Consider the following 18,540-nt stretch of genomic DNA (forward strand, 5'->3'; position numbering starts at 1 on the left):
CCCTTGGACATTTCCTTAACATTACATGAAGTAGGCTCAGGTTAGCCTAAATAGCACTCCGGTAGGCTTAAATAGCACTCCGGTTAGCTTAAATAGCTCCCCGGTTAGCTTAATTTAGCTTAGGGTTAGGGTTAGGGTTAGCATTTATATGGTGGGTTGGGATATCTAGCCAAAAAATTCCAGATTCTGGCATGTCATCGGTGGACTAGTGGATTAGGTCACTGCCTGGTGTCCTGACAGCCGGGGTTCGAATCCCGCTCTATTTATGAAACTTCTTCTTCTATCTTAACAAAAATTGTAAGTGTGATATATACTTCGTGTATGAAAACTTGAAGAGAGGGAGGGCAATTGGAGATATGGAAACGAGTGCTTACCTTTATCAAGTAAAAGTTTAAGTTAAATTCTCATAGAGTGAGTTGTAGTAAGTGACCGTATAACTCACAGCGCAGACAATTGCAAAGTTTTGCTTCCTTCATGGTGATGAACTTTAACAATGCATAATAAAAAGCCAAAATCATTTCCGATATGAGTCTCACAATATTTGGCCAGTATTGGCATTGGATGGAAAACAATCAGTCCCATATTATTCCAATCCTTGCTTAACATTGGACGGATGTTTTGTTGCAACAGCAAACGTCACATCGCCAATGCTTCATTTTAGAATGTTGTCATCAGGCAAGACCATCCTTGGAGATCCAGGGACAGCTAGTTGGGTGGAAGGGACTTTCGCGGGCGACAGCTTTTGGGCGAAAGTTTATTAAAAGAAAACTTTCTCAGTTGAAAGTCCCTTCCTCCCGACTGGCTGTCCGAGGATGAAGCAAGACCTGCCGGAGGAAGAACGCGCAGAAATGTAGCTAAATGTTGACCAGTGTTTCTAATTCTAATGTAGAAGAGTTCGCTTGAACGAAAAAAAAAAAAAAGAAGAAGAAGAAGGAGAAGAAGAAGCCGCCTTGAAACCGACGATTCTGGTAATATAAACCGAGATTTTAGGCTAAATGGAAAGCTGTCTCGCTAACCGGATGTCATACTGCGGAAGTCCAATCCAATTTTCTTGAAAATTTTACCGTTAGGCCTGGTTACCTGGCTATTGCACCACTTGTTTTTGAGTGGCGACACTTGTCGTAAAAAGTTTGGTTGCTAATCAAGACATCATTGGCTTGGCAAAGTGTCTGTAATGCGCGGCTGATGCAGTACTGTCTTCTTGACCATTCTTGTCAAACATATTTAGAAGAAAACTATAGGACCACAAAGCCATGCATTGCTACAGCGATGTGTTAGGCGATGAAGGAAGAAAGGTTCTAGAAGGTTGTGTGAAGGTCAAGATTCATGGAAGACCAGAGAACTTACAGAAAGATTTTTGGGATAAAGCTTTAAAACGATTACGTAGATGCTATGGGGGTTTGTTGCCTGGTCCCTTCGGACGTGGATGGTTACCATATGACCATATACGACACAGCATGCTTCCCACTGAGTTCGATGAATATGGGAAACCAAATACAGAGAAACGTTATGACATCATTGATATCCACAATGGACTTGTTAGCTTTGACAAAATGGCGTTTGCTGAAAGATACCCAAATCCTGGACCCAGGTATGATGAAATGAAAGAGTTGATTGACAACAGGAGAGCTGTTGTTGAAAGTGCATGCAAGAAAGCTGCTGGTAACCGAGATAAACAATGTCAATATTCCTGGATTGTTGCGCAGCGCCGAGTGAGGGATTGCTTTGCTGGAAGCTTTGCTGGGGATGTAGGTTTGCTTGAAGTCGAGCATAAACATAGTCCAAATAAGCCTTATAGCATTATCGAAATTCATGATGCTCTTGTTCATTGGGATGAAACAAGTGTTTTTGGAGGACTGTTTTTCCAGGGTCGTGATCACCGTAATGATGAATGGTGGAAGAAAGACAATGAACTGAGGAAGAATGTTAAAAAAGAGTTGAAATCCAATGAGAAGAGAGAATATTCTCGAAGTGAAGCAGAGAAACGAGTCAAGGATTGCTATCCTGGGATTTCCTTTCCTCCAGGTGTAGATGTACTTCCCATTAAAAAAGATGGCAATCAAGTGATCTCTCCCATTTATAACATCTCTGATATTGACAAAGCAATTCAATGTTTGGATGAACGGAAGCTTCTTCAGAAATATTCAGAAGGTGAAGGACCTGGGTGTTATGAACTGAACAGGTCAATTGATGCATATAGACGTGGAATAGAAGAGGAGTATCAAGAAGCTAAACATCGGTTACACAGGTATTCTAAGAGCGAAGCAGAGCAGAATATGAAAAATTGCTTTCCCACTAGTGGATTATGAGTGCGTGGCAGAGAAGTCTTTCCATATATAGAAGATGTAGCCAAGGACCCAAACAGCAACCAAGTGTATGACATTTTTGATATTCACAGAATGCTTGTGCATCTTGACCAAGAAGAAGAACACAGCACAGTGAGGACTCTCAAGAAAGATGAACTAACTGAATCAGAGAAGGCAGTTCAAGCAGAAAGGGATGCTATTTCAAAGAAGTATCAGAAAGCCAAAAAACGATTGCATAAATATTCGCGAAATGAGGCAGAACGCCGTGTGAGAGAGTGCTTTGCAGGCACTCATCCATATGACACAGACATATTCCCTACCAAAGAAGAGAAAGATGGGACCCCAAAGACCCAGCTGACATACAACATTTTGGAAATTAAAAATGCAATTGATTACTTTGATGGAAAAAAGTTTCTTGAAAGGTACCTTGCTGATGAAGATCCTGAGTCTAAATGCACGAATGAAAGGGCAGATCAAGAGAGGGCTGATATTGAAGAAGAGTATGCTGAAGCTACTAAGAAGATTGAAATTGAGCATGGTTCTGGTTTCATTATTCATGATCACTTCATTATAACTAACAAGCACGTCATTGAAGATGCAATCAATGATAACACTATGGGAGGCAAGTCTGAGTTGCAGGGACACTCACACAGTGAGGCAGAGCAGAAGGTTAATGTGGTGAATGACCTAACTGACGAGAATGATGACAGAAAGGAGATTTTTATTTCTAATGTAGCCATTGGAGAGCTCCCTTGTGAGATCATCCACTATGATACACTTAAAGATTTGGCCTTGCTTTACTGCAGAGGCCTTAACTTAAAGGAAAATGGAATTTGCCCATTACAATTGTCAGACCACTCCTTGTTACCAGGGATGCAAATTTTTTCATTTGGCTATCCCATGAGTCACAAAGGCAACAGTGCTGTTTTTGTAAATGGTTATGTTTCTGGTTTTGAGGAAACTTTCAATCATTTGTGTTCATCAGGTCATACAATGGCTGTTTTAAATTGTTCTCTCAATCCTGGTAATTCTGGTGACCCAGTCCTTTGCTGGGTCGAAGGTCAATTAAAGGTTGTCGGGATCGCAACACAGAAGCACTTTAAAGAGATTTTAACTCTGGAGGAGGGAACAAAAATTGAAACAATACGTGATTCATTGCAAACCAGTGCTATTCCTAGTGTTTCAGATGAGGCTATAAAGTATGCATCATCTGAGCGGGAAAGGTCAAACGAGTTTTTTCCAAGACCCGATCCTTGCCAGACACCAATGTTTTTACTGACATTGAAATTATATGATGCCTTAGAGACTCATTCTCAGTTTAACTTAAGTAATGCAGTGCCAGGGCATTGCATGGTTGAGTTTGTTGAAGAGGTGCCCAGAAAATACAGTGGAGAGGTTTGGGAGGAGTTAGATGAGGTGGCTCGTTTGTCTGAGGATCATGTCAATGTTTTGCCTTCTGGGAACCACTCTGCTTTTAAATGTTGTTGTGTTCAGTGAGGGAAAAAAATTTTGTAGGTTCAGTAAGTTTTTTTAAAGGTCAATTAGAGCATGGTCTTTGTTCAAGTCAAAATATAGTGAGACAGTCAATCAGCATGCATACCTGCCAGCCATCGCAATTTAATTGGAATTGCTGTGATTTTTGTGCTTCCAAACGTAAAAAATTCGAACATTTGGGTTTTCTGTGAAGACGTAATTGCATTTAATCCTAAAGGATTTTTGATTTGTTGTATATCTCCAAGTTTGCATGGGGTTTTTAGGAAACTTTGTAATTTCACTAAATTTGATATGATTAGTTGATTTGTGAATTCAAGATGATTTTTTGTTTTTGTGAGGAACACACAAAACTGCAATTTGCATGACATTGTAAAAATAAAAGGTTTGTTACTTTTATTGTTGTTGTTAGAGCAGTTGTGGCACACCAGTAGTGTGGGACAAAATGTTTTCTTTCACTGGGGTGGTGTAATCCCTATTTCTTACTTGTAAGGATGGCTTGTAAGGGTCTCCAAGCTTTTAGGTCGGTTGTTTGTTAAACAAGTGTAGTATTAAAGTGTTTAAATGCCTTTAGAAACATCTGTAGACAAAATCCTCAACTGTCCTTAACATTGAGGAAAGCTACTGAGCAGTACATCCGTAGGTTATTTTTCTTTGTAGAGAATAAATGGTTCTCACAGTTGAAAAAGAGTTTAGTGTTGCTCCTAAGTGGAAATGTTTGAAGGTTTCATATTATCTGTTGAAGTTATAGTCTTTAGGAGCAAAAAGTTTAATGCCTGTTTGATGAACTTTAGACAGATTTTTATGTAGATATCCTAGCTTGCCAAAGATAAAAATGATTGTAATTTTATCTCTAAACAATGTAATGGATTAAGTTGTTAGCATTTTAAATTGTTAGAATTTTAGTTATGAGACGACTGATGTTTTAGGGTAACAGTTTTTAATAATAATTTCTAAAGTCTGATTTTATAGCTTAGCCCCTTAATCCGTAATATCAGAGAATAAATTCTCCTATCCTGTCTATATACTTTTCTTATAAAAGTAGTGGGGAGAAGTTTTTAAAATATCGAGAAAAGTTCACTTGGGGGATCATATCCTTAATTCTCATGACCTCAAAGGTTGAATAGGCATTAATATTACAAGGAGAAATTTGATGCTGATCACTGTTAGGGTTAAAAGGATTAATAGATGTACTTTTGTAAGCTACATATGACTTGTATTGTTGGCAATCTTGTATTTTTGGTCCATATACTACAACTGAATGATATGGTTGATCACATTTTGATAGACTTCGAATTATTTTGTTATTGCTAGCTGTAACATTAGAGTGCTGACAGGAAATAAAGAGGCTGTACCGATGATAATTTTGTTATTTATTCACATTCTTTTTGCAGTCCTACATTGCTTCCCTCTACCTAGATTTAAAATTTTGTACCAGCAACAATTAATTATGCTTACAATTTGTTGTATGGGCATCCCGGGGATTCAATGCTCCTGCCCTATAGCTGTTCTGAGTATGTGGTGGTGGTGGAGTGGGGGGTTAATGTAACACTTCTACCAACTTCAAAAACTTATTAATAATTCATAAGCCGATTGACTTATCAAATGGTCAATAAAACATCATGTGCATTGGTTCTATATCCGAAAAACCTCCTCCTTATTAGTATGCGATGTTTAATGTTTTTCTTGTATGGTAATTTCCAACGTTCACAAAAGCATCATTGTTTATATATGTCTGAACTCTCTTGACACACTCTTTTCCAGGAATGTTTTCTAAAGCTGTTCAAAAAACTCACAGCACGTGTGGCTGCACCTCGTGGTTTTAAATCCCAATAAAACACTGCTGCTCATGTTTTAAACATAATATTTTACTTCATGGTGTGATAATTGCACTTGTAGCCTTTATCCGAGGAAAAGACTCCCACGTTAAAGTGATGGAGTGAGCGCTGAAAATTTTGAAAAGAAGTCCTGAATGATAGCAGAGTTCTGTTTCATGAACGTAGTCCTCTGAGAGAAGTAAATTTTAGATTTTAGCACTCTAAGGGGTACCACAGCGTGAATTTTAACTATCTTCATTTCAATTTTCATCATTGGACGCCACCCCACCCATCTAGAAATTTGAATTTAGCTTGCCTTTAAATCGTTTGGCTTTCAACAACCTCCCCCTTGAACTTTCCAGTGAAGGACACAGAATCTGCTCAATGAGAGTTGACTTAACTGGTCCCTTAGCAAGAATTTTTATTGTGAATCCAAATTTTAGATATTCTGTCCTTTTGCTTAGGAAAAGAAGAAATCCAAGCAAGTTGACTCAGATGATGACAGCGATGAGGAGGTATTTGTAAGGGAGGGGATGGGAGTGGACGTTATGTGCATTATATTTTTACTTCCCTGGGCCCAGTTGTTTGTATGCTGATTAAGGCTAATCCACGATTAAAAGTTAACCGAGGTTTTCATCTTGCTCATTCAAAATGTTTTTAAAATCTAATTTTAAGATAATAGTAAAGAAAAGTCTAAGTCAAAACTGAGAGACTAAAAATCTTTTTGAAGAATCTTCATTGGTTTGTAACTACACTGGCATCAAAGTTCCCGTTAATCCAGGATTAGCTTAATTGGGCTTTGAACAACTGGGCCCAGATGTAATCCCCTCACATTTCTTTTGTAAACCACATGTGTACTTTAACCCAGATAAAAGACTTGAAAAATCATGACAATGTAAACAAATTATTAATGGATCAGTTCCTATTGCAACCATGCCCCCTCTCCATGTACCTCCCCTCCCCCCCCCCTCCCCTACCACCGAAGAAGTTTAAATTTTTTCTTTTCATAACGGCATCCTATTACCCACTTCTGGGTGTACAGGGGGAGAGAAGGTCTTGTAGTAGGACTTGAACCATGTATAAATTGAAAAATGAATAAGTCACCTTCGGACACTCCAGGCCCCATTACAACTTAGAAATACAGTATTGGGTTTTGAGGAGAAGGGAAAATCAAAGTGCCTGGAAAATAACATCTTGGAGTAAGGACAGTAACCAGAAACTTAATCCACATGTGATGAGGAATCGAACCCAGACCACTTTGGTAGGAGGCAAGAGCTCTCACCACTGCACCAACCCCCCCCCCCCCCCCTTCAATAGGGCATTTGTTCCAGTTTCAGAACCTTTGCGAGAGTGTTAACCCTTTAATCCCTAAGAGTGCCAATTGGCAGGTAAAGCCATAACTCTGTCAATATTTGACAGATTTATATGAATTTTTGACACCAAGATGGTCTTGTGAAGATCTACTCATGTAAAGGAAAAAATTCTTTAAACCCCCTCCCATATGTGATATGGTTGACCACCGCTATAACTTTTCAACTTTTTTCCCCAGAAGTTGTGGGTCTGAAGACAGCTCTCACGTTAATGAAGATGTTGAGAACTGCAAAATAAGCTATAGTTTAGGGGTATACCTAATATACACAAGCACTTGTGGGTAGGGAATTTGACCGGCTTTGTGGCCCCTAGTGAGGCGGGAATTTGAGCGCTTTAATTTTCAGAAGTTCAAATGCCGGGTGGGGGAAGGGAGGTGCCATGGAGGAATGTTGAAGTTTCAAAATGATCAACGCACAATACGGTTCGTTTGGGTAAAGAGATTGGTACTAGAGTGAGAGGACAAAGTGGACAATCAGTCTTCAAACATTTTTTCTTTTTTAAAGAAATATTGTTATACTTTCTTGTAGAGTACTGGAGGAAAAGATTTTGACTTGCGCATGCGTGATGAAGTGAGAAATAAATTAAAGAAAAGAAAAACAGAAGATGATGAAAATGATGACCTCGATGAAAAAACAGCGAAAAACGAGTTTGGAAAAAGGTTGGTACAACAGGAAAAATGCCAAAAAATTCAAAATATAATCCCAGGCCTTACGATAAGTAAGCAATTAAGTTAAGTCTTAATTTTACGAGGGTACCACTTAACAGCTCAAAGCTAACAAACCTGTGGCCCTGCAAATTACAGTCCTCAATAATAATTTAGTATACATTAATTGCAAACTAAAAATAACGGTAAAATTATCAAAAAAGGACTTTTTAAAGGACTTTCTTTCAGGGAGTTTTTATTTATTTATTTATTTATCTGTTTATTTGCTTTTTATATATATAATGGTAATTGAACTGAGTGGAGTGCAATTTGATGTGAAATCATACGCGTGATTGCAAAATCGAATGAGCACGCAGCGCGAGTTTGATTTGAAATCACAAGCGTGATTTCAGACCAAAATTGCGCGACACAAAGTTCAATTACCACTTGAATGCACCTATTTTGAAATACAGTTTTATTGTCAATAATAATAGTGCATTATATTTTTGTTACTTCATTTCCATTTTGATGGGCTAAAGAAAGGATGTGATTTAGAGCAAACAATGGTGCAATTTAGGAATAAATTGCACTGTTCAGAGCCGATCAGATTGCAAGGATCACCAGTGATTTCAAAATGGGTGTAAAAAATAATTATATTACACCAGGATTACAGTACATTTGTTACACTACTATTAAATTGCACTGCAGTACAGTTACAACAATTGCATGAAATAATTACACTACATTGCAATTTTAAAGCAAAAAGGAAATGTAAGATTAGTAAACTTACAAAGTTACAGAAAAGGTTAGGGCTGTTTCGTTTTCCATGTCATCTTCCCAAGAGTTTCACCAGAATTGTAGGAATATCACTACTCTTCCAGGATGGGATGGTAGTCCATCACAGGATACCCCGCATGAAGTGACTAGGAGTATTACTACTCCCCCTCTGGATGGGATGCTAGTCCATTACAGGATACCCAACCCAGTATAAAGTGACTAGGAGTATTACTACTCCCCCTGGATGAGATGCTAGTCTATCACAGGACACACAGCATGAAGTGACTAGGAGTATTACTAACCCCCCCCCCCCCCTGGATGGGATGCTAGTCCATCACAGGATACCCAACCCAGTATAAAGTGACTAGGAGTATTACTACTCCCCCTGGATGGGATGCTAGTCCATCACAGGACACCCAGCATGAAGTGACTAGGAGTATTACTACTCCCCCCTGGATGGGATGCTAGTCCATCATAGGTGCCAAGCACGAAGTGACTAGGAGTATTACTACTCCCCCCTGGATGGGATGCTAGTCCATCACAGGATACCCAGCATGAAACTCCCCCCTGGATGGGATGCTAGCCCATCACAGGACACCCAGCATGAAGTCACTAGGAGTATTACTACTCCCCCCTGGATGGGATGCTAGTCCATCATAGGTGCCAAGCACGAAGTGACTAGGAGTATTACTACTCCCCCCTGGATGGGATGCTAGTCCATCACAGGATACCCAGCATGAAACTCCCCCCTGGATGGGATGCTAGCCCATCACAGGACACCCAGCATGAAGTCACTAGGAGTATTACTACTCCCCCCTGGATGGGATGCAAGTCCATCACAGGATACCCAGCATGAAGTGATTTGGAGTATTACTACTTCCTCCCGAATGGGATGCTAGTCCGTCACAGGATACCCAGCATGAAACTCCCCCCTGGATGGGATGCTAGCCCATCACAGGACACCCAGCATGAAGTCACTAGGAGTATTACTACTCCCCCCTGGATGGGATGCAAGTCCATCACAGGATACCCAGCATGAAGTGATTTGGAGTATTACTACTTCCTCCCGAATGGGATGCTAGTCCATCACAGGACACCCAGCATGAAACTCCCCCCTGGATGGGATGCTAGCCCATCACAGGACACCCAGCATGAAGTCACTAGGAGTATTACTACTCCCCCCTGGATGGGATGCAAGTCCATCACAGGATACCCAGCATGAAGTGATTTGGAGTATTACTACTTCCTCCCGAATGGGATGCTAGTCCGTCACAGGATACCCAGCATGAAGTGACTAGGAGTATTACTACTTCCCCCTGGATGGGATGCAAGTCCATCACAGGATACCCAGCATGAAGTGATTTGGAGTATTACTACTTCCCCCTGGATGGGATGCTAGTCCATCACAGGATACCCAGCATGAAGTGACTAGGAGTATTACTACTTCCCCCTGGATGGGATGCAAGTCCATCACAGGATACCCAGCATGAAGTGATTTGGAGTATTACTACTTCCCCCTGGATGGGATGCTAGTCCATCACAGGATACCCAGCATGAAGTGACTAGGAGTATTACTACTTCCCCCTGGATGGGATGCAAGTCCATCACAGGATACCCAGCATGAAGTGATTTGGAGTATTACTACTCCCCCCTGGACGGGATGCTAGTCCATCACAGGATACCCAGCATGAAGTGATTTGGAGTATTACTACTTCTCCCTGGATGGGATGCTAGTCCATCACAGGATACCCAGCATGAAGTGATTTGGAGTATTACTACTTCCCCCTGGATGGGATGCTAGTCCATCACAGGATACCCAGCATGAAGTGGCTAGGATTAGTACTACTCCCCCCTGGATGGGATGCTAGTCCATCACAGGGGTACCCGCAGCAGTATGTAACCAGTAGCCATTTAAACACCTGGGTGAGACAGTTCCCATGGAAACTAAGTTTAGTTAATCTCCATGGTAACCAGTCCGCCAATGACAGTATCAACCTATTGTTGTTAACAGCTCTTTTGATTTTTTCTTTTCAGCAAACAGGAAGCAGCCCGTGCAGAATATAAACGTTTAAAGCGGGAGATGATGGACACGAAAAAAAAGAAGGAGAACGAAGGAGAAAAACACTCAGGTAGGAGGTCGAAAAACGCAAAAAAATCACGTCTGTTCTACACGCTAGGTACAAAATTGAATTTATAATAAGTACAGAATAATAAAAGATACATGACAATGTGTAACTATAAGTACTTGATAAAATATGAGCGGGAGATCTGAATGGGCGTTTACCGTAGAAATCACCATGATTAGACTCCAAAATGATTCCAAAACTGAAAAGGTGTTACCTTTGAAGTTAAAAATAACGCGTTTGAATCAATCCTCGGACTATAATTTCAGTAGAACCCGATTTACGACCTCCAAGTATAACCACGAAGATCTGGTTTTGACGACCAATTTTTTGTGGCTCATAAAGAAATTCAGCTTTTTTCTTATTTGGAAACGCCGTTAATCGGACCAACTCGTTAATGCAATCAACTACCACGTTTTGAAATCTCTGAGTACTATCTTCATTAACAAGGGTCTAGCAAATTTTTCCTTAAACGCAACTTCATACAATGTAATAACAGAGAATAACATTGATTTGCACTGTTACCAATTTCTTTCTCGGTAAATCTGGGACGGAAAATTGCCATTTTTGTCCCGCGAGGAGCCATCTTTTTTTTCTGAAACGGAAACGAGGCTATGACGTCACATTGGATAAGGATTTGAAAGATGGCCTAAATGACAAAATAGGAATAGTTTTTTATTGGCGAGTTCTTTTTGGAAACATAAATTTTTCGCGGCAGTGCATCTTCTGCCATCCCACTTGAGACAACTGTGCTTATTCTGTATCAGCTTTTAAATACATTTTCTTTCCTTTCAATCGTTTATTTGATCAGCCCTTTTTGTTTACCCTTCATTCCCTTGGGTGTTTACGACTAATCTCAAACAATGCCTTTTTTCCGAGTTGCGTTTCTTTTTGGTTGAAAACCTGGAAAGGTTCCTGTGCCGCAATCATCAGCCTTTCCGTCAAGAATACGAAATTTGAAAGTTCACACAGAATCTCTAAATTGCGCTTAATCAAAATTTCATTGTAAAACTGTCCTTCGAACCTCGAGAGGAGAGCGTTAACAGACACAATCCAGTTATAATTACGATGCATTACACCCAGTGAGTTTATCTGGTACTGGTGGTTCAGTGGTAGAATTCTCGCCTACCACGCGGGAGGCCCGGGTTCGATTCCCGGCCAGTGCACTGATAAATTTTTTTCTTTTTTGGGTGTGTCTGTCTGGAAAATTTGTCTTGTTTTATTAACTTTTTGTTTTTTGTTGTTTTTTAATTTTTTTTTTCGCTGAACTATTGTAAAGCACGCATGAATATTCTGTTTTTGTTCCGACCCCATGAAACTGACAGTGATAGGTCGAACGTTTTCCCCTCATTTAGCCAATGAAATCAGTATTAAATTAGATCGATCTTTTAAACTGTAAAAAACCATCTCCAGCCTCCCATGATATATATGTAACAGCGAAATACTGAAAGCACGAACGCGAAAATTTAGTGCACGAGAAATGGGGTGTTCCCGTCCGACGGCATCGAGAACGTCGGAAAAACAATAGGCTTAATAACCAAAACAACAACTCTGCACGTGCATTACACTTCTTGGTACATTTCTTTACCATCACTACACAACTAGAACGTGAAATTTCCTGATGGGACGTTTTGAATTGTGGAGGACGAAAACACACGACGACGAATTTCATTTCAGTCTTTCCTCTGCTTTTCAATCACTTGTTACCTTTAAACCAATCGTTTGTTTCATTCTGATGGTGGAACAGGGATGGCGCAGTGCTGAAAGCACTCACCTCCCACCAATGTGGCCCGGGTTCGATTCCCGGCGTTGATGTCATATGTGGGTTGAGTTTGTTGTTGGTGCTCGACCCTGCTTCAAGGGCTTTTCTCCGTTTTCTCAGGTTTTCCTCCCTCCACTAAAACCAACACTTCCAAATTCCAATTCGATCCGGAAAGAACAGACACCTCAAAGGGGAACTGCCACGGCGATTTTGCTTTATTTTTGTCAAAAACGCTCGAATATTTGACAAAGAACCTGCAATTTTTGTAACATGAAATTGCTCTTACAACACCGGGAAGAAAATATTAAGGTTTTTCTTCTAGGAAGAACAAACAGTTTGTAGCGACTTCTCTAAAATACACAAGAAGAACTTGAAAAAATTTGGCCAATTTTTTCAAGTTGCGATCTATTTACATCTTTGCCATCCGCAGACAAACACAATAAATACTAGTTTCCGTGCAGTAGTAGGGTTATTGTTAACAAAACTAAACCATTATTTTTAATGATTCCATTGAAACAAATACGTTTTTTGGCTATTCATAGTGACACGAAAAATAGGTGACACGACCTCTTTAAAATCGAGTGTCTCGGTGTAGATCTCTTTGTTGCTCCGTAGGTAAACAAATTACGTTTACGTTTTTTATTATTATTATTATTATTTTATTGATTTATTTTTTTATTTCTCTTTGATCAGAGTCAAAAGAATCAGACGTGTTGGCAGCGTTTCATGCCGAACAAGTGTCCTACCTTGAAAAGAAGAAAGCGGCACAGAAAAGAAAAGGCGAAGGGCGAGATGAACAGGTAACAAAAAACAAACAAACAAACAAACAAATACGTTCCCTCCTGTCACTTTCACGCAATCCATTTACGGTAGTTGTCACGCGCGAGAAGTCCGTCTAATGATTCAAACGGGGTTGATAATTAACGAGAACTTACAAAGCTTTACAAGTGCTCAATACACTCGCTTAAAACGACCTTCAGCAGAGACCGCAGCTAAGGAGCTTTAGCAACGACGACGGCAACGGCAACGAGAACGCCAAAAGAGCAACAGGCTTAATAACCAAAACAACAACTCTGCACGTGCATTACTTTTTTTGGTACATTTCTCTGCCGTCACTGCACGACTGGGACGTGAAATTTCCCGATGGGACGTTTTATGGAGGACGTAAACACACGACAAAGAATTTTTCTTTCTCTTTCTAAATTTGGGTGCGGTCTCCAAGAATTCATCTCGAGGAAATTTCACGTACATTTGACATTCAAAACGAGTTGGAATAAGCGCGAAGACGTTTGAAAAAACGCGAATCCATAGTGACGTTTTCGCTGCCGTCGTCGTCGTCGTTGCTAAAGCTCCCTAATGCTCCCTAACGAAACTGCTAACAAAAACGGGAGTTTAAAATTGCATTCGAATTTTCTGAATAAATTCACGATTATTTCTACTCATGTCTGTGTAATTTGCCCGAACTATCCAGGAGCTAACGTCGTAGGGGCAGCTTTAAAGTTCAGCAAGAGAAAGGTTAATTAATCATGTTTTCACGTTGTACATAAAACCTTGATTGTCATTTCACCTCGTTAGGGACCTTACGAATGCAAGACGGCGACGCCAATGAAAGCGTTATTTGAAAATAACTTTATTTCGTTTGTGCTACTTCGCGATTTGATTTTTAACTCGTTCAACTTTTACAGAAACGACAAACTACCCAGAAACCAAATTGGTAAGAGCGGCGTTCAAGTTAAGAAAGAGAATGAAAAATTCACCGTTTTGTGTTCACGTTCTCCACAAAACCTTGAATTTGATCATTTCACGTTGTTGTTTTGCAGAGGACGGACGGCAAAGAAATGACCAAAATGTAAAACGCACGTGCAGAGCGATTGTTTTTGCTCATTAAACCTATTGTTTTGCAACGTTGTCGTTGCCGTCGCCGTCGTCGATGCTTAAGCTCCCTAAGTCTTGCAGAGGACGGCAGAGAAATGTACCAAAACTTAAAACGAACATGCAGAGCGATTGCTTTTGCCTTTTGTTTTGTGGCGTTGCCGTTGCCGTCGTCGTCGTGTTTTCGTAAAGTCCCTGTTGTTTGGCAGAGGACGACAAAGAATTGAACTAAAGTTTAAAACGCACGTGCAGCACGTGCAGAGCCAGTGTTTTGCTTATTAAAACTATTGCATGTTTTGACGTTCTCGTTGCAGTCCTCCTCGTAGCATCTTAAGATCCCTTTTGTTTGTGCGTGCTCCCGATTTCCCTTTTCTCTTCCCATTTCTGGCGCTTGCCATGCAGGCTAATGTACACCTGTTGTGTGCTTGCTTCTACTCCCGTGCGCTATCCAAGAGTTTCAATCTACTAGATTTTTGCGGGGAGCAAAGATGGCGCAGTGGTGAGAGCACTCACCTCAAACCAATGTGGCCCGGGTTCGATTCCCGGACTCAACGTCATATGTGGGTTGAGTTTGTTGTTGGTTCTCGTCCTTGCTCCGAGAGGTTTTTCTCCGGGTATTCCGGTTTTCCTCTCTCCAACATTTCCAAATTCCAATTCGATCCGGAATCTGAGGACCACAGGTTTGTGAGTCGTAACAGACTGTTTCGTGTCACCCTCGTTTAGCAAAGTTGATTTGATTTGATTTAAAGGCCTGTTTATTTGACCAGCCGCAAGTTTCACACGCTGTGGTGAACTCAAACACCCGTAAAGAGTTGAAATTTGGTGAAATTCCTGAAAATCGATGGATATTCGACAAAGGTTGTTTGCTCACTTTTATTTTCAAGCCTTCTCCGTCACCAACCCTCTGAAAAAACTATGAATCTGTTTATATTTCATAGGATTTCCCGGGAAGAATCGATAAGACTTCAAATTCTGTCACTTGTTTGACATGGAACTCGTGTCCTTTCGGAGACTCTTCACTGCCTTTTCAAAATTTCAAATTGTGCTCAAAGTTTTAAAACAGTCGAAGAAGTTTTAAACTTTGTTGTATTGCCCGTGTGTCTATCAGCCATTGAAAAGCGCTTTTTTTCTCTTGAATGTCTTGTTTGTTTTCCATGTAGAACTTAGCGTTGCTGGCCTCTTTTCAAGCCAAACTACAGCAGTCAGAGGAAGAAGAAGAAGACGAAAATGAAGACAAGGAAAACGAGAACACAAACGAAGAAGAAGATGACACGGGATGGTAAGAATCACTCCTGCACCTGATCAGCCGGCCATAAAGGCCAAGTTTTAATTGTACGGGCAACATTTTCCTTGTAACTTGTCGCGCAACAATGTTGTTGCATTGCAATTCGCGATTGTTTTTTGCCCGTATTACCACGTCCGCGCGCAACAAATTTTCGTGTTGCAAAAAGTAGAAAGAACGTCTACTTTCTGCAACAGGAAAACTAGAAGCACCTTGCACAACGCAATTCACTTACTGTAAAGCATTACTGAAAAGTACTGCTCATGTGAATGATTACAACGATCCGGATTCAGAACCAAAAGTAAACTCAACCACGTTAATTAATTCAGGTTTTGTGCATGAGAGTGGAATGGTTTTAAAACCAACTTTCTATCTGTTATTCCAGGATGTTTCATACGCTGTTGTGTGAAAGACAGGAGAAACGAGTCAGAGATGCGTTCATTGAAGACGAGGACACCTTTGAAATATTTGACCCACGAAATCCCATCAACAAAAGGAGAAGAGAAGCGAGCAAAAAACACATGAAAGACAAACGAAGATAACACAAAACACAACATCCGTGGAGACTTGTAAGTAAAGCAACCGAGGGAACGAGCGTCATATTCGGTAAATCCTCGTCAATATCCCGAAGAGCGCCCGATTCTTATCCTCCAGCTTGACGTCATAGCGATATGCCTTGTTGCTTGGCAACTTCTGTTGAGAGCATCGTGGGCTCAAGAAAGGATTTCAACCGAAGTACGCTTTTGTTTCCTCTCAGTGATTCATACATGTATATATTTATTGTATACTAAAAGGGATACTTAACTTAAAAAAAGAAACAGTTCTGTTGATTGAAAGTGGATGTATGTGGAAAGGAAGTGATTGTCGATGAGAAAACTAAATGACTCAAACAAGCTCTGGTAAATTCCCAGGTTCTGTCAAGAACATTGAGTTCTGCGATTCTTTCGGATTGTGCATGTCGAGGCTGTACGGCTTTCTGCGAGTTTCTTCCGGAAGTGTTCCGACCTCGTCACCACGTGACCCGAAGCGAACTGACCGCAGTGAAAAACAGAGGCCTGAGAACTAGCCACTTTTTCTGGATAGAGAGTGGATATTGAGTAAAGGAACAAAACTATTTGCTTTTTTTCGTGAGTAGTTTGAATCTTCTCTAGTTGTTCCTGAATTACTTTTCCTATGTAGGAGAAAATGATCTTTGCGAAGAATAAAACGGTTTGGGACCCTGTATGTGGAACAAGAACTAAGCGCATTGACGATTGACAATTTATCGCCTCTTGCTGAGACTGAGGAATTCGGCTTTCTAACCTGCAATTTCATTGGCGGCAGATAGTCGCATCAGCGTGAGACAAGATTTTGTGCGCTAGTGTCTGATTTGATTGAGAGAAGTGGCCAAAACTACTATACTCAAACAGGACCCACCGAGTCACAAAATATATGTTATTCTCTGCTCGCAACCCTCTTCCTCAACCTCAAAAGATGGTGTCTTTATTGCATAGCCAATCGTCTATCCAGCAGTAATAAATGACAATGAGATTCAAACTTCACTTTTTTCGTTAATCTTGCAATGCTGAATCTTGCTATCTGAATATTTCTGAGTTAACTCAAATTTTAAGGCCAAGAGAGTTTTGTCGGTAATGTTTATTATGAGATAGGTCCCTCCCCGGCCACGTACTCCAGACAAGGTGGGTCCAGATCGAACAAACGTGTTATAACCAGTTCCCTTATAAATGTTTGTGTGCAACCATACCTCTTGGCGATTGGACATTTAAACCGAGTGGGAATATCTTTTTTCAATCATTATGTGTAGAAAGAAACAGTGCTTTGTGATAAAATGAGAAAATAATGGTTTTGCCATATGCGATGATAGTAAACTTGAACCAGTCAAACTCGCAACCACAACTACGGTTTATAGATATGTATACATATCATGGGGCTACAAGAAACTATTATAAACACTCATTTTTCGCAAGGACAGTGCCTAACTTGAACCGTCTCCTTGAGGAGGCGACCCTGTCCGACTTATTAAGTGATTTTTAGGCTGCAGTATCAGCGCTTTGTTAATTTTGGAAGATTCACTGGCCCATTGAAAGAGTTAACGTTGGCCCAGTACACCATCAAATGGGTTACACACTCTCGTCTATTAGGCGTACTGATAGATGATCGGCTGGACTGGTCTAAACATGTTGGTGTTGTTAAGGTGTTCCTGGAGGCTAATTTGCACATTTTCAACACATATCTACATGCATAAAATCTGTTGAAAAAATCACTCAAACTTCATCAAATTTACACATTTAACACGTTATGGCATGTAGTTTTTTCAAAAAATATTTTTATTCCGAAAGAATGAAAGGAATTCCTGAAATTTGATCTGTTTATGGGCGTGGTCAAAACCTTGCCATTTGGCATATCTCTATAAAACTCAAAGAGAATGTCCTTCATTTCAAAAAGCGTTGGCCAATTGATGTGTAATGTTAAGACCTAGAATCGTGTGGGAGTACGTCAGAGAAAACTCAAACGGAAAAAAAATATGTCTACAAATGTAATTATGCAATCTCATAAAAAATGTGACGCCACTACGAGTCTTGTATTTGAAGGCATTTGACGTACTCGCACAAAAATGTTCGTTCAAGTACGTATTTTTTGGCTGCCAAGTTTCAAGCCCTTCTGATAAGCCTTCGGAAGTAATTTTAAATGAACACGCTCCCACCTTTCAATCAACATGCATTTTTTTCTCAAAAATTGCTCTGGAATCGTCAAAAAATCGGCTTGAAAGCTTCCGTCGGCTTCAATGGCAGCCATGTTTTTTTACGCCTGTAATAACAGTTTACAGCGGTAAATCATCAAAAATGGTCCTTTTAGGCCCTTTCTTTCCTTTTTTGGGGTGCTGTTTTTCCCGCGAAACCAATCAGGAGAAGCGATTATAAACAATGACACCTCTGCATAGCAACGGCACCCGCAACAGAACCCCAACAGCGTGACGGCGTTGTATAGGTTTAAAAAAGGGAAAAGTCGAAGTGACGCCGCCGAAAAAGTAGTTACACACGATGAAGGGGAAGTCGGAAAAGGGTAACGAAGCTTGTAGTTCAGGATCACAGTCGA

General features: G+C 40.4%; 4 protein-coding genes and 1 non-coding gene across 6 annotated transcripts in view; all 5 read left to right on the top strand.

Moving 5' to 3' along the window:
- LOC146456951 (uncharacterized) overlaps nt 1-18,540 on the top strand; it is a 77,275-nt gene that overhangs the window by 46,305 nt on the left and 12,430 nt on the right. The window lies entirely within an intron of this gene.
- Nucleotides 1-18,540, top strand: part of LOC146456954 (spliceosome-associated protein CWC27 homolog) — a 52,374-nt gene that overhangs the window by 33,331 nt on the left and 503 nt on the right. The window contains exons 10-15 of the mRNA XM_085092536.1: nt 6,079-6,129; nt 7,513-7,643; nt 10,440-10,534; nt 12,984-13,090; nt 15,323-15,441; nt 15,830-18,540. The exon at nt 15,830-18,540 is cut by the window's right edge and continues 503 nt beyond it. Coding sequence (XP_084948662.1) covers nt 6,079-6,129; nt 7,513-7,643; nt 10,440-10,534; nt 12,984-13,090; nt 15,323-15,441; nt 15,830-15,986 — 660 coding nt within the window. The 3' untranslated portion in view covers nt 15,987-18,540. The remainder of the gene's footprint in view (nt 1-6,078; nt 6,130-7,512; nt 7,644-10,439; nt 10,535-12,983; nt 13,091-15,322; nt 15,442-15,829) is intronic.
- On the top strand, nt 1,119-2,453 carry LOC146456956 (uncharacterized). Its single transcript, XM_085092548.1, has one exon. It carries the CDS (start codon nt 1,254-1,256, stop codon nt 2,307-2,309), a length of 1,056 nt encoding a protein of 351 aa, XP_084948674.1. The 5' UTR covers nt 1,119-1,253; the 3' UTR covers nt 2,310-2,453.
- On the top strand, nt 2,400-5,170 carry LOC146456957 (uncharacterized). The gene has a single exon (XM_085092537.1). The coding sequence runs from the start codon at nt 2,400-2,402 to the stop codon at nt 3,801-3,803; it is 1,404 nt and encodes a 467-aa protein (XP_084948663.1). The 3' UTR covers nt 3,804-5,170.
- Trnag-acc (transfer RNA glycine (anticodon ACC)) lies at nt 11,624-11,694 on the top strand. The gene has a single exon. It is a non-coding gene; the product is annotated as a tRNA-Gly (tRNA).

The sequence above is a fragment of the Pavona decussata genome, unplaced genomic scaffold, assembly GCF_977016875.1.
Source record: "Pavona decussata unplaced genomic scaffold, jaPavDecu1.1 SCAFFOLD_253, whole genome shotgun sequence".
NCBI lineage: Eukaryota > Metazoa > Cnidaria > Anthozoa > Scleractinia > Agariciidae > Pavona > Pavona decussata.